The following is a 19,081-nucleotide window of genomic DNA, read 5'->3' as shown; positions in this document are numbered from 1 at the left end:
AAATGAGGCATGGTCTAGCAGCGTTAGGGAGCCTGTGAGTAGATAGGAATCTTCTGACTGCCTTAGAATTATTTAAAATAAGTGACATCAGAACATAAAGGTTTTACAGAAAAATTATCCATCTCTCAGATTCTGTTTGCATGCAGTCGAGAAAGTCTCCCTTACTTTTTCCCACTTTTGTAAAAGCATACATCAGATTCACCAAAAGACAGATGAAACACTTTGCAGGGCTGGGGATTTAGCTCAGTGGTTCTGCTGCCTGCCTCGCAAGTGCAAGGTCCAGAGCTCTATCCCTGGTACCCACCCCCTCAAAAAAAAAACACTTTGCAGAAGTTTTTGTTCAGTATCAGACCATCTGTGAAACACTGGTGCCCATGTGCATAGAAACAGTAATTGGCACTCATTTTCATTTTTCAATAGTTAATCAAACATCTGAGGACATTCCATTTGGGGGCATCTTGGAGTTTTTTGCATGTGTGCTCTTTGTGTCCACCTGTTTACACTTCCATGGCTATTCTTTTGTGTACAAGTGGCTGGGTTTCCTCCTTCAGTGCCATCCCGCTGTTTGAACAGCATGATTGTATTTGCTTGTCTCATTCAGCTGTTGTAGAGCAAAGCCCGTTGCCATGGTGAGGATTATGATGCCCCACATCAAAGTTAAGCGTGAGCTGGGATGGCTTTGAAAACATCCCATGCAAATATTTATTTTTAAGCATACAACAGGCTTTTCGGGAAGCGCTGGATAACTAGAGTGGTTACCTTTTCTATGACTCATCAAATGAGAAGTCGAAGTCGGTGACCTGTGATCTCCCTTTTGGTTATAATAAACTTCCAGTGCTCTCTACTTCACTCCTGTTGATCATAAGCCAGATTCCATTTGAAATAATTTGATGGTAATCTTTAGTTACGTACACAAGTTTATCTGGTTAATTGTCTAATTTACCCAGATTATGGCCTCAGAGCCGGCTGCCTCGGATAGGTATAATCTTAAGCTTTAGTTTGGTTTATTTGTTCCTTTGTCACTTTGGCACTTCGGGTGGAAACAGGGCCCTTTGCATCTGCAGAGCAGACATTCTTATGCTGAGCCACACCGGGGCCTCCCTGTTGGTTTGCTGTTGAGCCTCACCTGAACGGAGAGGCAGTGCTCCATTTCCGCGTGGACCTTGTGAAAATGCTACAGATTCTTCCCTGCAAGTTAGGGAGCAGACTCTTTGTCTCGCAGGGGCACATTCCGCAAACTGGAAATATTTATAAGAATGTGTATCATACATATTAGCATACATTTCTAAAGAACACAAGCAATTTAAGTATAAAGAAAACGCCTTTGATAAAGTTTCTTAGTTACAACTTTACAAAACTCCTGACCTGCCATCCTGAATGATGAGTTTATATGAATTACAGTTTAATCATTAAATTAATAGCTTACCTAATTTAGCAATTTTAAAGATGAATTTAAATGCTTATGCATTAGTTTCTTAAAAGAGCCTATTTTCTGTAGCTTACTATTGCATTTTCTTTACCTTCTATGTTTTATATATTCTGGGTTTGACAGACAAGGGAATCTGAGAGACATAAAATAAAATAAATATGCTACTTCTGTAAAATGTCCTCTTACTTCTGAAAAAAGAAAATGGAAAGAAACTGTACCTTGCCACATCGTGAAACTCAATGGCAACTGTGTTTGCTTTGCAGATCCGCAGCTCAAGGGCATAGTGACCAGGCTATACTGCAGGCAGGGCTACTACTTGCAAATGCACCCCGATGGAGCTCTTGATGGAACCAAGGATGACAGCACCAATTCCAGTAAGTGACCACCCCAGCCACCTGGGAGCACAGCTGGGAGGACGAACACAGCCACTGCCTTTTAAACATGCGTTTGCAAATAATCAGATGGGTGCACTTTTACAAATGTTACCTGCTAGACTGCCACTCCCAGTGTCACTAAACCACACAGGAGAAAATACTAATGCAGAGACGAAACTCTAAGTCAATCTCTGAAGTTTTTCGCACAGTTGTCAGACACAGAAAATCACTGATGCTTTTAATCTCATTACGGTAAAAATCAAGTAAGTACACTAGTGTGTTAAGTTGAAAGCTGAATATGGCTCCTCCGGTTGTATTATTTTGCTAGACCTGTAGCTTCTTAATGATACTGTGGAAATTCCAGAGCTATAAGGATGAATTTCAGATAAAAGAAGTACTGTATAATTTTTCAAAAAAATTTTTTTCATTCAAGAAGTAAAACATTATCTTTCTTATATAGAGACGATCAGGCTGTATACCACTAAATACTCACATTGTTCAAATTGTTTAACTACTTTACAGAGTTGGGTTTGCGATGATTTATTAAAACTCGATAGTTTACATATTAGTAATGTCTGTCTCTCTTTAATATTTTTTCACATTTAAGTTTTCTATGTAGAGTCTGGCTGGTGACTCTATGTCCCTCCTAACTCATCTGTCTTTTCTGTCACAGTATCTGTTTATATTGCCATTTGATTTCTCCTAATTTAAGAGTAGTTCTAAAACTGACACACTTTTTACTGGAGAGAGTCAGTGGAAAGCAAAAAAGTAAAAATTTACTAGAAATATTTAATCGCAGGAAATATTCATAGTGCATCAGGAGTAGATAACAATATCTCTATCCAGTTAGCATTCAGTCCTTCACATAGAGAAAATAATTCCATGAAAAGAAGGGAGGACTTGAATATGTATAATCAAATTATAAGCATTTCATTTTAAATTCTAATAATCAAGTTTTTAGTACCAGATTCTGGGTACTAAATTTTTTTAATATATTTGTAAAAATAAATTTTTATGTTTGGTGTTTTATGTTAAAAAAATCATTGTTTCTAAACATCGTGTTACTTCTCTTAGATTTACCATTACTTCACTTTGTTTTCCCCCCAGCTTCTCTTTCTTCTTTACCTACATTTTCCTCATATTCAATTTTTAATCTTCTTTCTTTCTTTCTACTTCCCTTTTAATTTTTAAATGTTTCCTAATATTGATGCATTGATTTTTATTTTACTATTTTCTTTTTATTATAAAAATAAGAGGGCAAAATTCAAGCACTGAGAAGAAAGAGGAGCCTTTTTATCCATAAGGCCAATGCCAAAGATTGTTAGCTTATTGAGATTTTGATATAGGTTAGACTTTTAAAAATGATCAGTACTTTACCATTTTTGACTGAGAAAAGATATCAGTATCTTATGATTCAAACTAATCCATACATATAGCTGCTCTCTTTTTTCTACTAGTTTTAGCTTCTTTTTCATTCTTTGACCCAAAGATGTTTCATTTTCCTCGTGTCTTACAGTGGTGGGCATAGGAAGAGAATCCTAAATTCTGATGTCTTCATTGTCATTTAATCATCATTGGCCAGAGTTTAATTAGCCAAAGGAATGAGTTTTTCATAACTGTGCTCACTTTAGGAACCACAGTGCTCTGAAAGATGGGAGTGACTTCATCCATATTATGAAAATAGTTTTCAGGAACAAACTAAGCTCTAACAGTACAAAAATTATGGTTCACTGGACTGCTTAGCCAAATAATTTCCTTCAAAGAGAGGGTTTATGTATTTTCCATCGCTTTTTTCCTTTTTTATTTCAGGAAAAGGGGTGTAATCCTAAACAAACTGCCTATCTATGATGTTCGGACTCAATATCCCATTGAGAAGTGCTAAGTAGACCTTGTCTTCAAAGGGCATACTGCTGCAGAATTAATAAGCAGCACAATCCTTCCTAAATTATAAAGCTCCAGGTCCAGACAGCACACACACACACACACACACACACACACACACACACACACACACACACATCCAGTCTTGTTATCAGAAGAATATTAGACACTCGAGTGGAGAGCTGAGATACAGAAAGATACTCCACTTCCTGTTCTCTGAATACATGGGGCTCGTTCCTCCTATCCCGTGTCTGCACAGGAAGGAGCCAGAATAACTAGGGAACTCTGGAAAGTCCCTCTGCCCTATGAATGCTGGTGAGGAACAGTCCCAAGAACACGACAGGATGGCAGTACCTGCAGGAGAGCAAATGAGAACGAAATCATGGCGCCCACTTCAGGAACTTTAATTCCTACGCAAAGATCTGGTGCAATGCTTCTTTTCTTAGACATGATTTTGCATTTTACGTGCACTTCAACTTTGTTTTGTTACTGTTTCAACATTTGCAAAGACATATAGAGGCTAAGATAAAGGGTGTTTTTTGGGTTTTTGTGTTTTTTTTGCTCAGAAGGCTGTACAAATTGTATAATTATAAAATTTAATAGAAATTGCCAGAATTAAATCAGATTTGTAAAAGCATGGGAAGTTGCTAATTAACTCCACTTTTGTGTACTATCACCTTTTTAAATTGAAGAACATCATTTTTAGGGTGAATTTTAGATTATTTTTCTTCATTGTTAATTATGGTAGTCTTCAGAGTCTTAGGAAAATTGTTAGCACTGAAAAGATTTTTTTTAGTACTAAAATGTTATTCATTAGAAATCTTGACATTTCTATACTGACAGAATTAGCAAGTTTTTCTCAAGAGGGAAGCATCCAAGTACGAGTTAGTGTACAGCCCTTTTGATTTCAGATGGGGACTGATGTAATAATTTATAAATACACTTTTTTTTAAAAAAACAATCTGAACACAAGCCATCCATCAATAGGAAAAATAATGAGAAGTAACCTGCAACTCACTCTTCTGTCACCTAAGTCATCAAATGATAGCATTGAAGTTTGGACCTTCAAATCTTTGTGTTCAACACACGAGTCTAATACACCATGAAAATGCATTTCCCACTGGCTATGGGATTATTTAGAAAAAACAATCTGTAGCACCCTACTAATCTACCCTTGCGAAAAAGTTGAGATGTATTGAGAGGTAGAAGGGACCGCTGACTGGGCCCACTGACTCTCCTAGGAAGGAAAAATGGCAAGAAAATGACTGAGGATGGGGGAATGGGCCCATGGGGAAGCTACTTGGCTGCTTAATGTTGGCTTCCATGTGTCCTAAAAAGATCTTCACACAGGAAGTGGCCTCACAGATGACCCCATCGCCATATTCATTTCCAAAGTTGTGGGAATGCCTTTACAATTCAACTAAATGTCAGCATTACTACCAACTACCATATTTATTAAGGAGCATTTTTTCCTTCCTCCTGATCTATTGTTGGTGATAACATTTTTTTTCCTGTATTCTTAAACTTCACTTCATTGTTCCCACTACCAGATTTAATAGCTGCTGCAAGTAGGTTAGGACTGTATAGATATCAATGTACTGTAATGTCCCTGGTAATGTTAAAACCTTGAAAAACCAAAAAAAAAAAAGAAAAACCAATCCCTCTCACTCTACAAATTCTGAGCCTGGTAACTTAATGTATGACAATTGTCAGACCACCCAATAGGTTTTAGAATCCCAGATTTTATGTGGATTGTATGTTAGGCTCATTTGAGAAGCTCTTAAAAATCTTTCTGACACCCCAAACCCAGCCTTGGGGATTCAGATTTAATTGATCTGAGGTTGGGCTTGGATATTTTATTTTATGAGTATAGGCAGTTTTAATGATCAAGCAAGATGGAAAATCTCTTTTGCATGGAGACTAGAGTACTCTACAGAATAAACAAAGCTTTAGGAATATCTTCATTATTCTTACTGAGCTAGGCTTTGTGCCATTGCTTTATAATTACATGACATTCACAGAGAATGGAAAAATATAATGCCTTAACTAATGTACCTGTGGCTTTGACTAGAAGGACAAACTCATCCTGGTCATCTCTGAAGGTCCTTCATATTACAATGGTTTTATGGACTATATTTTATTATCATAGTGTAAATTCTAACTTGATTTTCATAATTCAAATCCCTACAATCTTGGGAAAATAATGTACTATTAAGTATGGATACTTTAGACTGTCTTCTAGAAATTTTGCTTCTCATGCCACATTTTTTTGGCAGGGGCATGATACGCCTGCCTTCTAGAAATATAGCATTCTGGCTTATATCAAATATATGGCATCTACAAATACCATCAGTAGTATATGAATTTTAAAATAAGTTTGAATTGGTTAGGTTAAAATATGTTAGATAAACAGAGATATGATTGTGTTTTTATGTCAAAAGTTTGCACATGAATCAAGAATTTTTCCTTTGTACCTACCCATCCTTTTGAAATACAAGGAAGATGGTAGTGTTTGGGCATTCTAGAACTGGAGTACAGACATCTTGTGACCTTGGAAACAGCAACGTATAATCATTGAAAGAGAGGGTGTAACTTTCTCCACCTTATTAAGAGAAAACATGTCCCTGATGATAAAATAGAACATAATTTATAGAGCCAGTTTTTAGTTATGTACTGAGTAGACTGAGAATGAAGTCAAATTTACCCAAATTGCAAGTGATTTGACTGTTGTGAAATACAATTGAAATCCTAAAATTAAGATATTTTATTTCAACATTTACTTCATTGAAATGTGAGTGCTTTTAATACCTGTTCTGGCCCGGTCCTGTTGCTCATAGTTAGATTTGAGTTGAGAGGAACTTGAGAGGGAGAAGATAAGTTCGTCGTGGATAATTAACAATTCTCTTATAAATGTATCTATAATAAAATCTCCAAAATCATCAAGCAGCTACCACCCCGAATCATGCTACAAAACTCACTAAATGAACAGGTACCCTGGCGTGGAAATGCACTATAGGAATTTTAATCTTTAAAAAATAAATTATACCATTGCTATCTGCACTATGTAAAAAATGTATAATAACAGTTTTTAACAAGGGGAGAAACAAAATATGGAAATATAAATGAATTTTACCTATTAAGTGGGTAAAACAACTCTTTTCTCCTTTTACTTTAACATGTATTCAGAGTTCTATAAAATGTTAATAAAGAAAATTGTGTCTCTAAAGTTTACATCCCTTTCACCTTGATTAGTTCTTTCTAAATTTAGCCTATTGGCAGGTCCACGTCATTTCTTGGCCCTCCTTGCATGTCTTATTGGTTCTGCAAAAGTAATTTAGTTTTGGAATTACCTTTTGCACTCCTGGCCCACACTATATTGCAGTAACAAGTCACACCTTTATGAAAGATCAGAATAAACATTGGCCTCTTCAGCTTCAGCTCTCTGAGAATCTTCACAGCTGACTTCTTTGGGAGTCTAATGGTGTCAAGAGACTGTGATACTAGAGCCGTGATGACAGATTTGGTTCTGTTTATTACCCCAGCACCTTTTCAGAAGGTGGTAGGCGAGATTGCTGAGGAGATTTACAAACTGAAGGTGAAGTGTTAATTTTACACTTAGCAGAATCTTCTTTGTTATGAGGAGGAATAAAACTTATTAGGTTGGAACTTCTCAAAAAGTGGCAACAAAGATGATGTTTCTTAAGTAAAAGAGATGAGAGACAAAAAAGTCATGGTAAGGCTTGGCTGCTTCCTGCCCATTCACACTGGTCCATGTTTATCTTCACAGCACTGTTCAACCTCATCCCAGTGGGACTGCGTGTTGTTGCCATCCAGGGCGTGAAGACAGGGTTGTATATAGCCATGAATGGAGAAGGTTACCTCTACCCATCAGTAAGTAATGTGCTGGAAAGATTGGCTATTAGTTCCATGTCTATAAAACAACAGAAACAGCAACAAGAATCACTGGAAGGTTCTACAGGTCCTGACATTTTGCTTTAGTGCTTGATCTATATTTGAATTCTGTGGGAGCTATTTGTTCATTATTCATCAGTGTGTGTTAATACAAGTACATCTATGGGAAGATCATATTATGTCTTGAATGGCATGTTTGTCATGTTTTCAAAAAGGACCCAGTTCATAGAAGATTGATCAAGTTTTAAATGGTTGATGTAAATATATTGTCTTCTATTTCCACTTAGAAATGCACTTATCTTAGAGAATGACTTGTACAATTTTATTATTTTCATGCATTTTTTAATAATTTATTTTTACTTGACCTAATACTTATGAAAAATTACAGGGTACAATGTAATGTTTTGATCAATACATTGTAGAAAAATTCAGCCTAGCTTATTAACATATCTATCACACACTCAGGCCAGGAATTTAGCTCAGTGGTTCCACCACCTGCCTCGCAAGCACAAGGTCCCGAGTTTGATCCCCGGTACCAAAAAAAAAAAAAAAAGAGTAGGTAACATATCTATCAGGTTTCATCATAGTATTTCGTAGTAAGAGTGTTAAAAATCTATTCTTTAAATAACTTTGGAATGTACAATACATTATTTATTATGAACTGTGGTCACCATGTGGTGCCATGGATCACTGAAACTTACTTCTCCAGTCTAATTGAAAATTTCACCTTTTGATCGACATCTCTCCTTTCCTCGTCCCTCCCGCTGCCTCCAAGCCTCGCCTCTTGTAGCCATCTTTACAATCACGATCTCAGTGGTATGTACTTTTTTAGATTCCATATATAGCATTTGATCTCACTTACATGAGGAATATAAAAATATGTATATAAAAAAACCATTGATATGGATTCTAAAAAGAGAAAAAAGATAGTACACTTGTCCCTTAGTATATATCAGGGACTGGTTCCAGGATCCCCTGGGGATACCAAGTCCTTTATGCAAAATGGCATAGTATTTCCACACAACTTACCACAATCCTCTTGTATACTTCAATCACTTCTATATTACTTTTAATACTTAATATGATGTGAATGCTATGTAAGTAGTTGCTATAGTATATCGCTTAGGAAATAATGACAACATGAAAAATCTGTGTATGACCAGTACACAAACAATTTTTACTATCCCATTTCTTTTTTTTCTTTTTTGGGTACTGGGGATCGAACTCGGGTCCTTGCGTTTGCGTAGCAGGTGGCAAAACCACTGAGCTAAATCCCCGGCCAGAAACAATTTTTAAAATACTTTTGATCTGATTGTTTGAATCCACAGATGCTGAACCTATGGACAGAGAAAGCTGACTTTATTTATTTTAAAAATGATTACTCAAATGGTGCAAGTATTATACTGGAAAAATAACTATTTCTAGTTTTGAAATGTGTTCATGCAAATCTAAGCAAGTCTCTTTGGTGTTAATATTTTTTAGAAGTTAACCACCTCTTCATCCATATAGGCCCTACTGGAATATTTTCTATTTCCTAATAATTCTCACTCAGTGTGTATCTGTACATTATAATACAGTTAGAATTCATTTCTGTTGCAGCTTCAAGCAATAAAGACTTAAATAAAGGGGCATCTTTCTACTATTCTTTGAGCATGACGCATAAGGCAATAGATTAAAGTCTTAAATGTTTTAGAACACACTTTTATTACATTTGCATATCATTTTATATTAAGTATTTAAAAGTCAGTTCTTATTAAATAACACCAAGATTCTATATCTAAATCCTAATACCTTAAGCAGAAACATTCTCTGGAGGCCTTCCATGAAATGTGATCTCTTTCCTCAGTAAACCTGGGAAACCCTGTCAAAGAGAGATGAGATGCCAGCTGCGGATTCCCTTCATGGTGTGCCTAAAAAAAGCACAGGCTGTCATTATTCTCCAGCCCTTTGCTAAGGTCCCTGAAGAGCAATCCTGCTCACAGAACTGGGTCTCACTTTCAGCCAATCAGCTGCTGCTGCTCAGATTAAGCTAGGATATCCTATGCCCTGGGGGGAAGATGCCAGTCAAATAAAGGTGGTCTTCTGGAGATGACTCATTCAGATAGAAGCAATTTGATTGATTTGACATTCATTCCATTATTTTGGTTTCTTTATCCCATCCCCTGGGTAATCTCTGCTAGGTCTAGCTATCACTAGATGCTGCAGTATCTGCCATGGCCTCTACATCTGTATTTCTGCTGATAATTTTTCCTTGAGGTTGTGTTCTGATAGCTATGTTGTTGTCAGACAGCATTTGTGTTTGTTTTATCTTTTTGTTACTGAGGGAGGTTTTTTTTTTTTAATTTTTACACAAATTTGTAAATGTCAGCTGTGGTTCTTTTAAAGTAGGGTATATCATCTTTGGTGTGTACCTAAGCTTAGAATAGGATTCTGGCTAGGTTGGGTGTAGTCTAAGGGGTCCAGTAAGAATAGAACATGGGGTGGTACTAGGGCCCAGGGCAGGCCCAGCCCTTTCTACACGAGGAATGAGATCTGACACAGGACATGCCCCAGTGAGAACTGTGGACTTCTTACTCATTGCATTTTCTTCTTCTGGCTCTCCAGATTCTTGTTTGGCTTTGGGGCTTCCTTAGAGGGGCCGGGATTCTTTGACTTACAGATCTCAGTTTCTGCTCTTCCCGTCTTTGACTCTGAGTTATGGACCCAGGTTCTGTTCACAACAGAATAGCGAAACTGTAATCCTCAGCCTTGAAACATCTCCGCCATGGCCAGGCAGTCACCATCCTGGATCATCTTGCAGGAAAAGGGCTTATCTGAAAAATAAAAGCAATTTCAAATCTTTACGAGTATTCCATAAAGTGCTCTATTCATTTCAATGTAATGGAAAAACTTAAAGAATGTTTTTTTTCCACAACTACACATAGATTGAGAGCCTATAAAATAATAATATGAAGCACAAAAAAATTATTATTTTGCAATATAATAATAGCTACATTTATATAATAATGATTCCAGTAGTATTTGTCCACTCTGCCTAGCACTGTTTTTAGTACGAATTAGCTCATTTAATTGTCCAAACAACTTTTTTATAGCAAATGCAATTAAAATAAGGACATTAATATACAAATGGTGTGGGAATCTGTTCAAAGTCAACCAGGTAGAAAAAAAGAGCAATATTTGAGCACAGGTAGTCTGACTCATTCATTTACATTTTTAACTGTTTTACTATACCATTTCCGTGCGCCAGACATTTTTCATAATACAGTCTGGCACCTGTTCTAACAAGAAGCTATAAACACATGATGATGTAATTAAAGCCTCTCTCGAATAGTTACCTAGAAAATATACTTCATTTCAGGGCAAGAAGCTATCACTTGAAACATAATGTTATGTTTGGAGATTTTCAAGTAATTAACATTTTTTGTTGTTGTTTGTTTTTGGTACTGGGGATTGAACTCGGGACCTTGTGCTTTCACGGCAGGCACCAGAACCACTGAGCTAAATCCCCAGCCCAAGTAATTAACATTTTGAGGGGGAAGGTTGGATAACAAATAATGAATATTTAAGATCCCGAACCTCATTACATTCAACATTTGACCTTTAAGTTTTAAAATCAACATTGCTGATACAATTTTAAAAACTTTGATTTAATTGGGTAAAATTTTTTAAATGACAGCTCTAGTCCAGTTCAGATTTAAAGAAAAAAGTTAAGGAAGATTTAATCTGGAAAATGAGGTAATCTGTTTTAAGTTTATACTAACTTTAAAGAAAAATGTTCATGTAGTATACACTAGTGTTTAATATGGGATCAATTTTCCAGAGGATCTGGAGACTTAGAATATAAATAAATAAAATAGTAATTCAAAGAGTATTCTCTTCAATAAAAATCATGCCATGTGTGGAACTCAATGTGTATATTTCTCTATCTATCTTCAGGAGGTGACTCATAATGCTTTGCCGACCAAAAATAAAAGTATTCTGTGTCAGATAATCCCACCTTAGAGGGATAAAAACGTTATCTTGACTGAGATGTCAGTGTTCACAATTACATTGCTAAAGGCATTTGTTCCCTGTGGACTTTTTCATCAGTATGAAAATAGCTATTTCTTCTCTGATCATAATGATTGTAGTATGTTACATACTATGTGTCTCAAGAAATTTAATGTCTTATAGAGACCATTTTCTTGAAGGCATAATGCAAGCTGCAAGGGCAAAAAGTATAACCAACAAAGAATTATTTGTTCAAGACTTACACATTTTAAAATGATTGTTTAAGGAAACGGTACATTTTTACCAACTATAAACAATGAATAGTGCTGAAGGGTAAAGTAAATTTTGTATTGCTATGCTTCTATTTTTCCCAAACAAACCTGTGACTTTGAAAGGCTAAAAACAAATCCCCATAGAAATCTAAGGTTTGGAAAGATAATTCTAAACACCAAAGAAAATCTTGGAACTAAAGGAAAATATTTATCATCTGGACAGTGATAAGGAACAGTTGAAGGCAGAGTGTGTTTCTATAAAGAAAAGAACAAGGGAGATGGAAGGGAGAAAGAGGAGAGAAGAAGGAAGGAAGGAAGGAAGGAGGGAGGGAGGGAGGGAGGGAGGGAAGGAGGGAAGGAAGGAAGGAAGAAGGAGGGAGAGAGGGAGGGAGGAAGGGAAAAGAAAGGAAAAGAGGGATGGTGGGAGGCCCCTAAGTCCAGTTTAATAAGTTATTACCCTCCCCAGCTGCACTGGTGACTCTAAAGCTGCTATGCCAACAACCCACAACCACACAAGGATTGCAGTGGACCATAAGGGTAATGATGGTAACTCTAGACCACCCTGGTGGAGACATAGTTAGTGAGGACGGATAGAAGGCACTGGAGTGAGGTAAACAGCCTTCAAGTGTCCGCAGTGACAACTGCTGCTGATTTTTATAAAGGAGTTACTGAGCCTGGTGATACAGGTATCTGTCACATCTGAATTAAGGGTCCAGAGATATGTGAGTGTTTTCTGAGGAATTGTGAACAGCACACAGTGGCCATCTGCATGGGGAGATGACCGAGTCATGGCTCCCTCCAATATGACTGTCAGCTTTCCTGTCAGTGACAAAATAGCCGACACTCACAACTCAAAGGAGGAGAGGATTAATCTGGCTCACAATTTTGGGGAATTCAGTCCATGGTCAGCTGTCTCCAAGGCAGAAGCAGCATGGTAGAAGTGCACGGTGTAGCAAACTTGCTTGCTTCATGGCAGCAAGAAAGAAGAAAGAGAAGGGAGGAGCCAGGGAACGAGTTGGACCCTCCGAAGGCACAGCCCCAGGGACACACGTGCTCCAACAAGGCCCCACCACCTCAGAGCACGGTAAGCTGTGTACCCATCAATGGGTTAATCCAGTGCACAGCTTCCGTGACTGAATCACCATCCCAGAGCCTCACCTCTGAACACTTGAGACTTCTGGGGACATCCTAGATCTATACCCTAAGAGATTGGCTCAGAACAAGTTTGACTGTGATGTTTTCAATGAGGAAACACAACTCAGGAGGAGCAGTTGGATCAAGGAAGATGGTCCTTTTGGTTTTGGACCTGCTTCGTTTGCCAAAAGGACATCCAGTGGATTCTAGCCCCAGGGAATGACTACTGGATGATGGGAGAGTTCATTTATTCTGGAAGAATGAGTCAAGAGTCAAGGCTAAATGCTGTATTAGCACAGGTGTACAGATGGAATTGCTTTGTAATAGATGGTAACTGGTCTCCCTTTCTTCCTGCTTGAGAGACAAAACTGAAGAAATGACATCAATAGTGTCATATCTAAACTTAGATATTAGAAAGAATTTTATTAAATAACTCTACTTATTGCAAAAGCTTTCTAATATATCTTACTTGGCTTTTTTAAGTATAGAGAATTGATTGAAGCAATTTTGGATAATAGAGGACTAGCTAATAAAAATTCAGAGCTTGTCCCCATCATAAAAAATTGATACTAGTGATATGAAAAGGGAGTATCAGGCCTTCCAATCTGCTCATAGGAGTTCACAAACTTCACCCTGCATAGGGTTACTTGGTTTGCCTTGTAAATATCCAGATCTCAGAATAGTGACCTAGCAGATTGCAAGACTCTAATTCAGTGAGTAAAATAATCTTCAAGAACTGAAGTTATACATATGTATCCCAGGCATTTCTAGTGCTGGTGTCTGAAGGAGCACACTTTGATAAACACAGGTTTGCATCTCTGTTTCATAAAGCATGACTTGCAGATTGATTACATCCTTTTGTATTTTCCATTGATGATGATGATGGTGGAGGTGGTGGTTTATAAATGCATGGCTTAGTCCAATCCTCTTAAATTAAGAAGAAGGAAATGGCCATAAAGAGCTTGGTTGCCCATTGACCAACTGAGTTGGCCTTTGGGGATCTTCAGAGAGAAAAGTTCTACCTGCGACTGCTCCACTTTCGCTGTGATAAGAACAATACAAGAAATGGGTCTTTGAATGCCAACATAGCAAAGGAGAGACAAGAATGCTGCTGAGGGTTGAGAAAATAAAAGAATAAGATAGGAAATGAAATATTAAATTCCAAATGAATATTAGTTGATTTGTAATCCTGAAAAAGAGATACAGTCTACATTCCTTAAAGCTCCAGGCAACGTTAGCCTGAGACAGTGGACACAGGGCTGCTGGCACTGGGCAGGAGCATCCTGCAGACCAACTGTTGGTGTCAACACCCTTGAGTCGCTGCAGAAGTTAATGCTTTTGACTTTAAGAGAATACCGATAAGGTAGGTATATCTATATTTCATAAGTTGTTTATTTTACTCTGAGCCTTACCACACAAGGCCCGCACTGGGTGAAAGCAGATTTCCTTCCTCCTCTCTCCCTGGGTGTTCGGTGGTTCCCTGGTGCCTGGCACAAAGGTAGAGCCTGTGTCCCAACTTCTCTCCACATCTTGTATCAAATCTGTGTTGATTTTCTGTGGCCTTCTCACTGTAAGATTTCTTATATTTACCCCCAAACATAAGGTCTGCTTAGCAAAAGTTAAACAAACAAATCCATATCATGAGAGAATCTGCAAGAAACATATGAAAACTACTTTTACTCAATAGATTAACTTATAACTATAGGCTGAAAAGTCAAGATCCAGGTGTGAATACTGAATTCTTTTGCTCACTCATTTAGCAAACATTGATCACCTGCCTCCTATCCACAGCTGGGGCTTCAAGGTACATGAAAAGTCAAGGTCTTAAAACAAAAGCTCCAAAAGAGGAGTTAGCTATTTTAAGAACATCTTGACCAAATAAATTCCATAAACTTTACCTTTTCCCCAAATCTGTGATCCTATGAATATATTTGCCCACTTCCTCTCACTCCCTAAGTAGTGGTCGTTATGTCCGAAATCTTTAATCTATACTTCTTGATTCCTTCTTGCCAAGGTGGAATGAATTTCCACAGCAATTTTTAATAATTTATTCCTTGAGAACCCTCACATTCAGAGTATGTATTGTGAATTTTATTTTTTTTCCTTATCTCAGGAAACATCAAGTGACAGCAAAGATGAGTCCACGTATCCTTCTATTTGGTATCACAAAAAGCATTGATTTACACATTGCTATCTTACTGTTCAGTGTCTGCATTCTAACATGATTGTTTGCATTGATGAAGTAAGTGGTCATTTCTTTACCATAAGAGAGAATCTTGGGGTTAACAAAAGTAAATAAATATACTCCATTTCTGGTACTGTTGGTACCACTTAAACCTGAACATTTTAAAGCAAAAGCACAAATCATGACAAAGAAAAGTCTATTATATTTTATTTTATGAATTGATACAAAATACCTTGTTTTTATATTCCTTTAATTTTCAAAGAAAAATCATAAATATCACTGCAGTTTGCATTTTCATCCTAATTTTATCTGTGGCGAAAAATTTACAAAATACTGTAAATACAGTAGAAACAAAATTTAGGTTGATCAAAATGTTCACAAATTTCTTTTACTTGTATGTGTGAAGGGTAAGTAGTAAATGGCGAGAGGAAACTTTATATATAAAGAATTTTAAAGACTATCCAAAACACTGAGTTTTAAAACGATAGATTATATAATACTTGACAATGAACCATGTCTGGTTTCTCTCTCCACACAGTAAAAATGCACAAACTGGCATAAATCCTAAGAAAATGTACATGCCTTATAGTGAATGGCAAATCAATGGTACCATTAAAAGGACAGTTGATAGCCACTGAAGTTTGGAGCAAAATTGTATTTCTTAATCATTAGTATCTGATGGAGCCTTCATGACCAAAACTGTGACACACCCTCCACCTCAGTTGATAGTGCTTTTATTTCTAATTTTCTTTCAGAAAATTATTTTTTTCTCATTTGGGTTTGAGTGGGAGGCACCTGGCAAGGATTCTGAGAGCTCTGGACTCTGAAGAGGAATTGAGTATTTTTCTCAGTATTCTTCCTGTAACCCCAATATTTTACATCTAGTTTTTAATTACTCTGGCATTACTAGGAAAAATGCTTTAAAATCTAAATACTTTAAAATTTAAATTTCCCAAAACATCTTTATAAATTACTCTATTTATCTTTTTTCCTAGAGGAGCAGCTATAATAATCTTTCTTGAATAACTGAACTGGCTGTTTTCCTCACATGTGTCTTGCTAAACACTGGCAAAATTGTTCCCTTAATGATAATTTCATTGTTTGGTCTTCTATATGATTTCTGCCTGTTTCCAATAATTAAAAAATTAGTGCCTCTGAAAGAATAATGACCATTTAGATGACTGAAAATTTTGGCTTATTATGATGACCTGTTAACCAACACTGAGCCAGAATATGGTAGAATCTATAAAAATACTTGTGAAAGACAGACATAGGCATGGCTTTGAGGAAATTGGTGTATGGTTTCTCTACATTATGGACGGCATTGCACTCTGAATTACTTAGAGTTCCACTGAATGTTAGCTTTTGGGTCTAAGATAATTCATTCTGTTTGGAATGCAATTTCATGGGAAGGTACACAGTGCGCTACTGGGCAGGATATATGAGATCTCATAAGAGTATTATGTGGAGTTAGATATTGGTTTTAAGATCTGACCACTATATAAATGAAGAGAGATGAGTCCAGTTTTATTAGGCATTCTCCAGCCCATGGAAAGGCATCTTAATTGCCTGCTGTTTGCTGTTCTTATTTAGGGAGAAAGACTAAATGGGAACAAGACATTCTCCTGTGGCTTTAGAATTACTACAGGTTTTTGTGGTTTTTGTCCTGTAATAAGGTAGAGATATTTTCTTTGGTCATTAATCTTGGATCGTGGCCATTATTTAGCAGAAAGAGTTCTATGGGAAAACAGGAAACATTATCGTGCTTTACTTTTCAGCTGGTACACGTAGTGCCTAATGGTTCCAGCCTGATAAATGGTGAATGTTAGTTTATGTCATGAAAGAAGCATTTGGTGCTGTTACATAATAAATTAACAGTGCGTGGCCTCTGTGAGGGCGCAATGACAAATGAACCTTAGTGACTCTATTAGTGTAAACTTCTCCAATTAGCTCATCTGTCTTTCAACTACATACCCTTATAATGTTGTTTTTACTGCCTGTAGCTTAGACTCAGTATCTAGAAGATGCCTGTCACTACACATTTTCTATGGTGAGCAAGCCTACTGTGGTGTGGTTTAGGAGCATTGGTTTCAGACACAGCTTTAAAGAAATCAGTCCCTCTCTTCTTCAAAAGTAGTAAGAATTTTAATTGAGAGGTGATGACCTATTAACTGAGAGTTCCTATTGTGGTAGAAAAACAACTGCTTTTGTTAGAAGTTACATAAAATGCTCACATCAGAAAGTTGCAAATTGGTTTCCAAGTGTCTTCTCTGTAATCAACATTTATCCTCATGTTAATCTTACTATTGTATTGAATGGTAAAATGTAAAATATGTAGCTCAAGAAGAAGGCATGGCACCTACTGCATTACTGATTATTTAAATATTGAAATTTAACACTTTGATTCCTATTGTATACCTTGTTATCAACAGAAGCAATGAAATTTTTATTAAGAATTTCAGTTGTTATTACTTGAAACAATTATCTTTCTTGGCATATTGCAATGAATAGATATTGCAAATTAGGTAACTACCTACAACTTAATGTATAACTCCTACATTGTTTTTATTTTAATAGCAATTATGAATCTGTATTTCTAGCAATATTAACAACAGAAAAATCAAATTTTAAACTGTTTAGGAGTTTTTAGGTAATTTTTGCCTGGGAACTAAGTAAGGGGAATTCTCTTATTGTCCATGGAGGAAAAAACCCTCTAATTTGAAATCTCATATTAAAATAAAAGAGGAAATTATTAAGAAATAGTTCCATGGGTGCCATAAATGGTTTAGCTGTTTTACTAATGCAGTTTGAGTCATTTGAAAGACTGTTTTATAGAGTTAGCAAAGCCAAATGTATACTCAGGAGAAATATCAATGAGCCTTTGTTTAATTTAAAATTACATTACACAAGAAGGCTTGCACATTGAGATGGGTAGACGGAAGAATTACCTTGGCCAAGTGTTCTTTTGTGTTTATTTTAAAAAAGCAAATTATCTTATAGGAATTTGACTGAAGATAAATTTCATATCAATGTTTATCTATCATTTATCCAATAACAGCAGCCACCACTGACATTGTTCACAGAACTAGAAAAAAAGCAATTGTAAAAATTTTTATAGAACTACACAAAGGAATAGCTAAAGCAGTTTTTGATAAATGAACAGTGCAAGCATCATTATACTTCCTGACTTTAAAATATACTACAAAATTGTAGTAGTCAAAGCAGCATGGTATTGGCATAAAAACAAACACACAGACAAATGGAACAGAATAGACAGCCTGGAAGTAAACCTACACCTCTACAGCCAGTTGATTTTCAACAAAGGTGCTAAAGACATGAATTGGACAAAAAACAATATTACCAATAAATGGTGCTGCAAAAATTGAATATCTACATGCAGAAGAATGAGATAATCTCCTATTTCTCACCAGTTACAAAGTCAGGTAAAAATGGCTTATAGAGCTAAATGTAAAACTTGAATCCATAAAACTACTAAAATAAAACATGGGAGAAACACTTCATGACATTGGAATTGCCATGGATTTTGTAGACAATACCCCAAAAGTGAAAGGGACACATGGGATTATATAAAATTTAAAAGCTTCTGCACAGCAAAGGAAAAATGTTCAGAGTGAAGAGTCAACCTACTTAATGGAAGTAAATATTTGGATAGTATCCAGAATCTTTGAGGAATTAAAAAATAACAAAACAGCAAAAAACCAAATAATCAAATTTTTTTAATGGGTTACAGACTAAATAGATGATTCTCTAAAGAAGACATACAAATTTCCAACAGATGTATAACTATCAACATCACTAATCATTAGGGAAATGCAGGTCAGAACCATGATATTGTATCACCTCATTCCAATAAAAATGGCAATTATAATAAAGACAAAAGATA

The 19,081-nt window shown here is 36.3% G+C and overlaps 1 protein-coding gene across 5 annotated transcripts in view; it reads left to right on the top strand.

Moving 5' to 3' along the window:
- Positions 1 to 19,081, top strand: part of Fgf14 (fibroblast growth factor 14) — a 629,887-nt gene that overhangs the window by 471,975 nt on the left and 138,831 nt on the right. For all 5 annotated transcript variants that reach the window (XM_013077333.3, XM_087193215.1, XM_087193216.1 and 2 more), the window contains 2 exons: positions 1,693 to 1,803; positions 7,472 to 7,575. In XM_013077333.3, coding sequence (XP_012932787.1) covers positions 1,693 to 1,803; positions 7,472 to 7,575 — 215 coding nt within the window. The remainder of the gene's footprint in view (positions 1 to 1,692; positions 1,804 to 7,471; positions 7,576 to 19,081) is intronic.

This window comes from Heterocephalus glaber, unplaced genomic scaffold (genome assembly GCF_053883595.1).
Source record: "Heterocephalus glaber isolate CG9 unplaced genomic scaffold, H.glaber_assembly_v1.0 deba00001579, whole genome shotgun sequence".
Taxonomy (NCBI): Eukaryota; Metazoa; Chordata; class Mammalia; order Rodentia; family Bathyergidae; genus Heterocephalus; species Heterocephalus glaber.
Note: the sequence above shows the minus strand (reverse complement) of the source record. Positions and strands in the feature narration are given on the sequence as shown.